This window comes from Mytilus californianus, unplaced genomic scaffold (genome assembly GCF_021869535.1).
Source record: "Mytilus californianus isolate M0D057914Y unplaced genomic scaffold, xbMytCali1.0.p SCAF_9, whole genome shotgun sequence".
NCBI lineage: Eukaryota > Metazoa > Mollusca > Bivalvia > Mytilida > Mytilidae > Mytilus > Mytilus californianus.
Window position 1 is genome coordinate 94,778,720 of NW_026262745.1, and position 12,002 is coordinate 94,790,721.

The following is a 12,002-nucleotide window of genomic DNA, read 5'->3' on the forward strand; positions in this document are numbered from 1 at the left end:
TAACTCCCACAGACAAAAAAGTTTCATTTTGTTTGTACATGTGTGTGAAATATTTAAAAGATCATTACTTATTTGTAAAGTAACAAAATTTATGTGTTCTATTTGATGGGCTGTTATATATTAAACTTCATACCTTGTGCAAAATGATGAAAATTACATATGTCATAGAAAAATATATACATGTAGAAATGAGTAGATGATCATTTTTGTACACTAAAAGAATACTTCGTGTATTGTATCAGATATCCTTGTTTAATTCCTACGAGAAGGTAACACCTCCCGAAACGAAAGCTGATTTTTAGCAACTATAGTTAGAGGAGGGGATAAGGTGTCTGTGCAATGCTAGGCAGTGTTGTCGTAGAAGTTAGAGATAAAAAGTACAGGTTCCAGCCCCCTCGGGGAGGAAGTAAAGAAACAGATCTACTCTAACATCGTTAGGTTGATTTTCTAGGCACTTTATACATATTCTAACGCCTGGTATTTCTTAATCTGGCATAAGAAATCCCATGGAAGAGGTATAATTTGCAGTTGTCACTACCTATAGGCAGACATATAAATGTAAGATATATGTATATATATATTCTTTGTACAAACTCATATTGTACAATAACATTAACAGTACCAATTTGTCTGCACCAGATGTTGCAAGTTTATCCATGATTAAAATTTAATGTAAGACTTGGATATATCATGTTCTTTAAAATGTGTAAAGTATTTTTGTATCATTTCAAACCCAAAGGTAACCATGGTAACTGGGGAATAGAAATATGGACACTTTTGGTTTTCCTCAAACCAATAGTTAAACCCTTTCAAAGTTTGGAGTCTGCTTGATTGTCTGACCAGATGTATAAATGTCCAGTCAGAATGGGAATATTAAATCTGATGACTGGAGTAGAGAGGGTGTAACACTCTCTGCAGGTGAAAACCCTTGCAACAACTCTTTAAGGGGTCGGTAGGAGGCCTGTTATAAGGCTTTTAAAATTTCTGTCCCAATTATCCTCACTATGCATGAAATATTTGCCACTGGGTGAAAAGCAAACAACAATCAATTAATCAATTGTATATCCACAAAAATGTACATTGTCGAATAATATAAGACTTCTTACTATGTACTCATTTATTCTCAGTGTTCTCAATAAGCAAAATTGAGTGCACGAGTCCTGGACTCATGAAAATTTGTGTGGACTCATCATTTTTAAAACTGATGAGCCCAAAGATCATCATCAAGTTGTAATAAAATGTTGTATCAAATGAGCCTTTTAGTGAAAGTTTATTTATTGGGAATTTTATAAATTTATATTATAAATTATAGATTAATCGAAATTGATGTCATTTCCTTGCTCTATATTGTATTGGAATATACAAAATATTCTCGTCTACAAACATCCTGAGTGAGAATCGTGAGTCTCCTGATCTGAGTGCATCACTATGCGTGAGACGAAGAACAGATCACTCATAAACTCCCTAGCTGCTCCTTGAATTTGGATTTTGTAAAGTGCAAGTCATAATTTTGTGTTATGAATAAAAGCAACCTTTTTCCTTTATGTTTTACAGTTTTCATTTGTCTTTTATATTAGTATCTTTAACCAGACAAATATAATGATTAGACCACGAGAATTGTTTCCCGTCTCCTGGCAGAGAAAATAGTTTAATTACAGAAGGATGGAGGTTGAATTATTTAATTTTCGAAAGTATTTTATATACACCAAATTTAAGTCTTAATATTGGTAAATGTTCTAGATTTCTTTAGTCCATAAAATGTGTTAGGTAGGCATGAAAATTTATTGAAAGATAGGGAGACAGGAAACAGAAATATATTTTCTGGCCTTAGATTAGAATATAGATATTTGATATACAGAGATATGCAAGTAGGATTTCCATTTTGAACAGGGCCACCCTAAAAAAAATCTTTCTTTGATGTTGCCTACCCATGTCTTGTAGGGTTGGGTAGGTAGGTAGAGATTTTTTTTTTTTTTGCCAACAACAAAAGTTACATGTTTTAGACAAAAAAAACAACGTTAGAGCAGGAAAAAATCTTTAAAAAATAATTTTAACCGATTTGTGTCATAAAATTTTAAAACGAAGCAAACAGAAAAATTTCTATGGGCTTTTATGCTGAATTGGTAAAAGCATGAAATGAAATATTCACAAAAAAAAAATCCTCCATCCACGAAAGTTAGTACCCATGTAAATTAATGAATCCACAGTATTATGTATATGTGTACATGTATAGGCATGTGCAGTGTACATGTAAAAGCATGTACAGTGTACATTAATGTCCTGCTAACATTCATTAGTCCTTTATATGCATAGAACGTTACAGGGAATAAAATTTGTACATGTAGAAGTACATTTGTATATTTACAAAATATGCCCAGGTAAAGAAAATGTTTTTAAAATGATTTATTTTTTTGTTGTCAAGGAACCTTTGCAAAATTACTAGTGTATTATCTCCCTTTGGATATTTGAAAAAAATATATACTAAAGATATTAAACAATACTACTTGGTACATATATATTGAAATACTTGTCATTCTGGAGTGATTTATTACAGAGATCTGAGATAACAAGTGTTTTGTTTGTCACACCTTATTCAGGGTTGTCTCCCTTCATTTTAAAACATAATGCATCATGTATGACCTAAAAAGATCAGTAAATGTTAAAAGAAATTGGCCTGAATTTTTTTGTTGTTGCAAAAATTAACTTCCTGAAGTCAGTTAGTTACCAAAAATTTGCTTACTTTAAAACTCATATAGATATGATTTTAATGCATTTACTGTACTTAGCTATATAGATTCATTTATTTCCTTGGATACTAATTTTGTGGATTGAGGAAAAAATGTATTTTCATTGATATTAATGTCGTGGTTTTGCCAAAGTCTGAATACAAGCAAGTAGAAATGTTTTAATTCCTTTAACATTTGAATGCAGGATTTACCTTCACCCACATGCACGAGATCCACACAAGTTGGTATCCTACGATAAATAATGAATCCTCTGTATATAAAATTGATGACAACATTATTTTACTAGCCAAGTTAGGTCTCGTCTTCTGAATTAAAACATGAACATGATGAAATTCAGAATTAAAAAAAAAAATGAACTAATTTTATTCACTATTAGATGCCACAATTTTTTACCCTAAACTTTGTACAGAATTTTCTCATGGGAGTTATATAATGACAAGACATTGTACATGGATTGTGGATCACAATGCTTGAGGTAGAATCATGATTGTAAACCATGTAAACTGGTACCAGGCTGAAAAAATAAACTTATAACTACATCATTTGGTCTCTGGTGAATAGTTGTCTCATTGGCAATTATACCAAATCTTCTTATTTTGATATTATTTCCTGCAACCTGGCAGAAAAAGATAGGTACATGTAGGAAGGTAAAGAGATTTTATTTTAAAATATTTTACATAGACTTCAATGGGAAATGTTCTGGACTTTAATAGTGCTTAATAAAAAATGTCCATAAAATAAGTAAGGCATGAAAATTTAGGGTAAATGTAGGTTATAGGCTTTTAGTTTTCTCGTTTGGAATAGTTTTACAATTGTCTTTTCAGGGCCTTTTATAGCTGACTATGCGGTATGGGCTTTGCTCATTGTTGAAGGCCGTACGGTGACCTATAGTTGTTAATTTCTCTGTCATTTGGTCTCTTGTTGAGAGTTGTCTCATTTGGCAATCATACCATATCTTCTAATTTTTATATATACAGGATACACAAAATAATGACAAATATATTTTTTAAAGCCTCAGCTGCAGACAAAATATACACTGGTAACAAAAGGGACTAAAGCTGCACTTTGGTTTCACTACTATTCATTGGATACCTATTTTCATAGATTTCGTGGTTAAAGGTGAACCACAAATTTATATCTTCAACAAAGTACACATTTTATTTAGGCTTGTATGCAGACTTTGGTGCAACCATGAAATCAAGTATCCATGAAATTACAATTTTTCCTCAATCCACGATAAAATTGGTATCCACAAAAATAAATGAATCCACAGTACGTAAATTTCGGAAAGATGACATCTGAGTTTTATTTGAGTAGGAAATGATCACCAACTTCCTGTTATCTGAAAATATCTTCAAATTTGAATAAATGTATAAATCAAATTTAAATTCTTCAGGCTTATCAATATGATATAAAATTAAATACTTTGTCAATATAAGAAGACATCTATATAGTGTAAGTTTAAAGAAGGAAGTAGAGATATGTAAAATTAAGAAAAGTCTTTAAGGTAATGTGAGGACAAAGTGGGGTAATTATCCATGAGAGAGTAACCAAATAAACACAAGTAAACTGAAAATAAAATTCTAGAGGTAATTTATAAAACTAGTACACAAACAAAATTTGCCTGCTTCTGTAATATTTCATTTGAAAATGAACATGAAAATTAAACCAGGCCAAATTTTCAGGCTGTGAGGTTAATATCATTTGGAATGAATTTACATGTGTATAGATGAAATTGACCCAAAAAAATTGCAAGTCAAAATTTTAATGTGGTCCAGTAAATACCACTATGAGTTATTTACCAGAAGTTCACTTAAAACATTCTGTTAAATTTTTCTTATAAAATATGTTTTGGGGCAGTTTTTTTTTAGTCAAGGGCATGATAGTACAGGTTTCACCATGATTCATTTTGCATGTATTGAGAAGACTAGCTTAGATATTACGTTAAAAATGATTGAAAATTAGGGTAAAATTTTGTGCTTTCATTTAGATTTTTTTTCAAATCAAACTTTCTTATTTTTCAGATGATACTTATGAACAATAATGGCATCAGGGAATCTTAACCTTCAGGAATGGCTGAGATTACTTGACCTTGAACTATATAATGAAAAGTTTGCCAGTCTTGGACTGACCACAGTAGAACAGCTAAAAGAATTTGGATTGGACGATAGCTTTCTAAATGACCTTGGCATAACAAAAATTGGTCACAAACAGCGAATTCTGAGCAGTATGTCAAGGTCAACAACCATGCCATTGCAAGAAAATGGTTCTGTCAGGGGACAGGAGCAGGAAGACGATATTTATGAAAATGTGGGTTGCCCTTCTCCACATGTACAGAAAAAAGAAGAAAATGAAGACATTTATGTTAATTGTGCTGCTTCAAACTCGAGCGAGGATAATTTATCACTGAAATCAGTAGAGAGTGCAGATGGAGGGGAAGTGAAAAAGAAACCAGTCCCCCGACCTCGATTATCTAAAATGAAAAAAGAACAAAAAGAAAAGTTTCTTCAGCAACAATCGCTGGATAATTTAGAATCAATTCCACAAAGTCCACCACCTGCAGCTTCTCCCAGGAAATGTAACCTGAACATTTTTCACTTGTCGGGGGCAACGCTTGATGAATCTAATGCAGATGATTTCGACCCTTTTGCTGTGAGTCGTTCTCCGAAAGAGAGTATAAAATCGACAAAAAAGTATTCTGATGAACTGATGAATGTATTTACGTCCGAATCAAACATAAACAGTGGTGCACCAGAAAGACCGAGAGGATTTTCTGACACTTTTGTACACAGTAACTCAGAAAGGTTGTCTAACAATTACGATGCTATTTGGGCATCATCAAATCCTACACAAAACAGTAGTGGATCTCTGATGCCCAGAAGGGCAAGTGATATGTCGCCCTTCACACCACCATTTTTACCCGTACCTTGTGTTAAAGATACCTTTGATTTTAAAACTGATGAAAATACAAAAAACTCGGAAAATGAGCCAAGTGCTTATGAACCAGTGAATGTTAACCAAGGGAAATTATCCAGTGCCAAATCTCCAAAACATATTTATGTAAATGAGGATTCAATGAATTCAGAATCTCCGCCCCCTCCATCATTTCCGCCCCCTGAATTACCCCCAGGAGAAGCTTTACCGCCAGTCCCGCCAAGAATTTCAAATTCAAGTAATTCATCTGTTACCTATTCAAGTGTAAAAAAATCAAAAAATGTCAATAAAAATGTGGATAGAGAAAATGATCCTTTATACTCAGATAAATATTTGGAAAAAGGATATTTTACTTCAACCAAAATGAAAACGCTCACTTCAACTTCAGGACCAGATCCTTTCAATGGCGAAGATCCTTTCTGCGATATGAAGTTTCAAAATGAATGTCAGTCCTTCAACCAACCAGGAGCAGACAATATATTTGACCCTGGTGAGCCTACAGAACCGGCATTTGATCCATTTGGAATTTATGAGGTGCATGACCAATTGAATTCTGGTGATCCGTTAGAGCGAGTGCCACCTGCACCAGATTGGCATGAGACAGGGCAGCCACCTAAAGCAGCAGTCAGCTGTAATTCAGGATACTCTCTTTATTCTCTGGCTTCTCCAGTACAAATAGGTAAGACCATTTGTAATATTGTGGATTCAAAGGGTTTTTACTCAGCATTTTTTAAGGGGAGTCCATGAACTCACCATTTTTATAAAATGTTATACCGTTTGCAATACAAATATATATATATGTCATATGTGAGTACAAAAATGTATAAACATGATCAATCTTAATTTTATGTTGAAAAAATTAAAACTTAATTACTTTTACTGTTTCAACATTATACTGATCAAGAATTAATTTCCATCTTATCCCATATTATCTCAAAAGTAAAGGTTTATGCTGAAAAAATCATGAGTGGTTCCGAAAATCCAAGAGTGGTGTGCATGCTTAAAATTGAAGGGTGGAGGAGTACCACCCTTACATGTAAACAACCTTTGGTGACCTTTGCATTCCTATGGGGTTAAGCTTTCTTATTTAAGAGGGTCTAGATTGGTGGGTCCTTCATGTCTGCATTCTTTAATTTTTTAGGCCAGTTTTCTCTAGATTGTTTATTTTGACATGTTTGACCGTTATTCTAAAATGATTTATTTATTTGGTTTAATTTTTTCTTTATTCTTTATTTTTTGGTCCATTTTTCTGTACACTTGAATTGGGCCAATTTTCGCTATTCTGTAAACTGAATCCAGAACCTCATTTCACAATACCTTGCATATTCTTTTAATTCCTGATATTAAATAAGCAATCAACAATCAATCAAACTTTTATTCATGTCATATATTGATAACCTCAAATGACAAAGATTAAGATAATTATATTTTTCCTAGGAGGAAATTGCAATAGATCAAAGGTCAATCATAATACCTGGCATATTCTTTTAATTCCTGATATTAAATAAGCAATCAACAATCAATCAAACATTTATTCATGTCATATATTGATAACCTCAAATGACAAAGATTAAGATAATTATATTTTTCCTATGAGGAAATTGCAATAGATCAAAGGTCAATCATAATATAAATTAGTCAATCATAATTGTAATAAGGAAGAAAATGCACAAGAATTAACATGTATTCAATTACAACAATATTTGATGGTATTGTGCTGAATCTAAAATTTCTCTTCCTAATGTAAACATATTTATACCTGTTATGCAAAAAAAAAGTTTTTTCCTGCAACGTTGCAATTGACGTGAGATGATAATTAAAATGTGCAATTCTATATATATGTGATGTGATATATATAATACATGTATATGTTTATTTACCCGTATATAGGATAAATTGTTTATATCAGCCGTGTGAACTATATACCTGTAATCATTAATATCAAATTTATATATATGGAAAGTTTTATAATCTAACCAATTCACCTATGTTTAACATGTTTAAGAAATGACGATTTATTACATGATAAAAACACAATGTTCGTAATCAAACTTCCTGATCAGAAATGTTTTCAAATCGTTAGTAAATAAACAAAAGAGAAATTTAATTAACAATGGACGAGAAACAAAATAGCTTGGAAGAGGAAGAAACTTTTTCTGTTTCTAGTGTTAGTAGTGATTACTGGTCTAATTGTTCAGGTAAGCTTTGTGTTAAATATAAATTTTTTTGTAAGAAAAATAAATGTAATTTCATTGAAATCTGTGCAAAAAATAAAGAAAATAATAAAGTAATGAAAAAATTTCAATATTAATTTTTTTCACAAATATGATAATTGAAAAGAAAAGGAAATGGTAAAATAAACTCAGAAATTCATATTATGCAACTTTAACAAAAAATAAAAATACAGTAAAGTTGTTTTCATTAAATATAAACATGATAAATAAACAAAATTCGATTTAAAAGAAGGGTATGTTGCAATATTTTCATTTTCAATTTATCCTAATCAGATTGATCATTTGATGAAAATACAAGCGATTAGATAGGCTTGTATAGAGTCAATGTCCTTTTAATTGCATGTTATATAAACCTAGTATAATGACTATCCTTATTGCGATCTAAGTAAGTCATCTACTGTATCACCATCCTGTCAACATTGCGGTTGTAAACGCAAACACCGCATGTGGCAGGTGCATTTGACAACAATCGTATTTGCCTAGTAATGACAGTTTTCCTTCAGGAAGTCAGTGCTTCTCTCCTGGCTTGTTTGCTTCCTTAACACCAATACAAACTGTCATGATATAGCTCTATTAGTGCTCAAAGTGGTGTTAAACACCAATAATCAATCTATCTTTTGTAAATAAGATACACTGTTGCTTATACCCTATCAGGGAAATAATTAATTACAGCTCAAGTTAATCTTCACTTTTTACCCTACCCATCAAATCCTGTTAATTCAAATCAAACTTTAGATTTTGCAGAAAATTTTAATACTTGAATTGATTACAGACAAGAAATGGCACATACTCTCCATTGGGTAGGCACAGAGAATTTTCTAGTTGTTTTGCCAATTAAATGCCCACTGACACCAGGGATAGGTTAAAATGACAAATTCTACCAGGGTATATGGGGTCGAGAATTTTTGTGTTCTTTTGTTTCAAATCATGATTGTGTCTATAGATCTTTGTCATTTGCCACATCTTTGCTTAGAAAACCCTTCTGTTATGGCCGCATGTTTGTTTTATGGCGGTATGTTTGCTTCAAAAGACCTTCTGTTATGGCGGCAAGTTTGTTTCAAAAGACCTTCTGTTATGAAGGCAAGTTTGTTTCAAAAGACCTTCTGTTATGGCGGCATGTTTGTTTCAAAAGACCTTCTGTTATGGCGGCATATTTGTTTTAAAAGACCTTTAATTTGATATAACAGACTTCATTGATATAAGAGACAATAATATCTGAATATACAGTATACATGTACCTAAGTTAGGTATTTTAGGGTACTTGCATAAAATTTCCTCTGTTTAAAAAATTTGTACATGTTGATTGACCAATTGTTTATTTCTACAGAAATTCAGCTTAACAAGTTGAAAAAAAGGGGGCCGCTTGCCTCCTCCCTTATCATACCTCTTTTGTACCTGGATCATTGACCAGATTAAGAAGTTGTCAAACCTTTTCTTTGCTTGTCAAGATTAATAAACTAATGACCTATTGTAATGTGATACATGTAGTTACATATTCTTCCTGATGTAGTTAGATATACTGTGAAACCTATCATAACTTTGGAAATATAAATATAAAGCAAATGTGGGGTATTTTACATCAACGAGACAGCAACTTTGAGACAATATTTTTTGTTGTTGAAATAGACATGATCGTAATATACATGATTTTCATTCTCCCAACATTGGCTTATGGATTTGTAATCACTTTCAAAATGTATAAATATCATGTAAACATCATGTACATGGTATATATCTGTTGACTTCAAATCTACCAAGTCAAAAATAGAAAATACAAATTATGCAAGCTTTAAAAGCAAAAAGATCTATATAAAAATGTTCAGCAAATCTTTGTCTAGAGAGCTAAAATCTTAATTTTAAAACAATGAAGTTACAGAATAAATGCTGCAGAGTTCTTCCCTGAGTTTTTTCAAATACATGAAGCACCATGGAATTTCCAATTGCAGTTTCACTATTACAGATTATTTTTTAATAAAAGAAGATATGGGGTATGTGCTAATGACACAGCAACCTAACGACAAAATTAACCAAAAGACATTTTGATTGCAACATACATGTACATGTATGACTAATGGAATACAGTTCAACCCAACAACACAAGATAATCTGGAGGTAGTCATATGGTCAATTTTCAACAATGAACTATTCAGTCTTACTACATGTATATATGTGAAGCTCTAAATTGCATTATTTAGTCTTATAGAATTTGGAATAGATTTAACATGTACAGGGACAATCAAAGGTCTGCCATTAACTGTAAGTTCTTCTAAGACAAAAAAATTCAGAAATTTTTGGTTTACGCAGAATTCTGTATAAACAGGGTTTTGGTTTATGCAGAATTCTGTATAAACAGGGTTTTGGTTTACATAGAGTTCTGTATAAACAGGGTTTTGCTTACATAGAGTTCTGTATAAAAGGGTTTTGGTTTACACAGAGTTCTGTATAAACAGGGTTTTGCTTAACATAGAGTTCTGTATAAACAAGGTTTTGGTTTACACAGAGTTCTGTATAAACAGGGTTTTGCTTTACACAGAGTTCTGTATAAACAGGGTTTTGGTTTACACAGAGTTCTGTATAAACAGGGTTTTGGTTTACATAGAGTTCTGTATAAACAGGGTTTTGGTTTACACAGAGTTCTGTATAAACAGGGTTTTGGTTTACATAGAGTTCTGTATAAACAGGGTTTTGGTTTACACAGAGTTTCTGTATAAAGAGGGTTTTGGTTTACATAGAGTTCTGTATAAAAAGGGGTTTTGCTTTTCACAGAGTTCTGTATAAACAGGGTTTTGGTTTGCATAGAGTTCTGTATAAACAGGGTTGGTTTTGGTTTACACAGAGTTCTGTATAAACAGGGTTTTGGTTTACGTAGAGTTCTGTATACACAGGGTTTTGGGTTACACAGAGTTCTGTATAAACAGGGTTTTGGTTTACTTAGAGTTCTGTATAAACAGGGTTTTGGTTTACACAGAGTTCTGTATAAACAGGGTTTTGCTTTACACAGAGTTCTGTATAAACAGGGTTTTGTTTTACATAGAGTTCTGTATAAACAGGGTTTTGGTTTACACAGAGTTCTGTATAAACAGGGTTTTGGTTTACATAGAGTTCTGTATAAACAGGGTTTTGGTTTACACAGAGTTCTGTATAAACAGGGTTTTGCTTTACACAGAGTTCTGTATAAACAGGGTTTTGGTTTACACAGAGTTCTGTATAAAGAGGGTTTTGGTTTACATAGAGTTCTGTATAAAGAGGGTTTTGCTTTTCACAGAGTTCTGTATAAACAGGGTTTTGGTTTACATAGAGTTCTGTATAGACAGGGTTGGTTTTGGTTTACACAAAATTCTGTATAAACAGGGTTTTGGTTTACGTAGAGTTCTGTATAAACAGGGTTTTGGGTTACACAGAGTTCTGTATAAACAGGGTTTTAGTTTACTTAGAGTTCTGTATAAACAGGGTTTTGGTTTACACAGAGTTCTGTATAAACAGGGTTTTGCTTTACACAGAGTTCTGTATAAACAGGGTTTTGTTTTACATAGAATTCTGTATAAACAGGGTTTTGGTTAACGTAGAGTTCTGTAAAAACAGGGTTTTGGTTTACACAGAGTTCTGTATAAACAGGGTTTTGGTTTACGTAGAGTTCTGTATAAACAGGGTTTTGGTTTACACAGAGTTTTGTATAAACAGGGTTTTGCTGTACACAGAGTTCTGTATAAACAGGGTTTTGGTTTACGTAGAGTTCTGTATAAAGAGGGTTTTGGTTTACACAGAGTTTTGTATAAACAGGGTTTTACTTTACACAGAGTTCTGTATAAACAGGGATTTGGTTTACACAGAGGTCTGTATAAACAGGGTTTTGGTTTACGTAGAGTTCTGTATAAACAGGGTTTTGGTTTACACAGAGTTCTATATAAACAGGGTTTTGATTTACATAGAGTTCTGTATAAACAGGGTTTTGGTTTACGTAGAGTTCTGTATAAACAGGGTTTTGGTTTACACAGAGTTCTGTATAAACAGGGTTTTGGTTTACGTAGAGTTCTGTATAAACAGGGTTTTGCTTTACACAGAGTTCTGTATAAACAGGGTTTTGGGT

The 12,002-nt window shown here is 32.4% G+C and overlaps 1 protein-coding gene across 8 annotated transcripts in view; it reads left to right on the forward strand.

Annotated features, from left to right (window-relative positions):
- The window catches only part of LOC127716064 (arf-GAP with Rho-GAP domain, ANK repeat and PH domain-containing protein 1-like), a 118,025-nt gene that overhangs the window by 7,218 nt on the left and 98,805 nt on the right, over positions 1-12,002 (forward strand). For all 8 annotated transcript variants that reach the window (XM_052222154.1, XM_052222148.1, XM_052222153.1 and 5 more), the window contains one exon: positions 4,772-6,360. In XM_052222154.1, coding sequence (XP_052078114.1) covers positions 4,791-6,360 — 1,570 coding nt within the window. In that variant the 5' untranslated portion in view covers positions 4,772-4,790. The remainder of the gene's footprint in view (positions 1-4,771; positions 6,361-12,002) is intronic.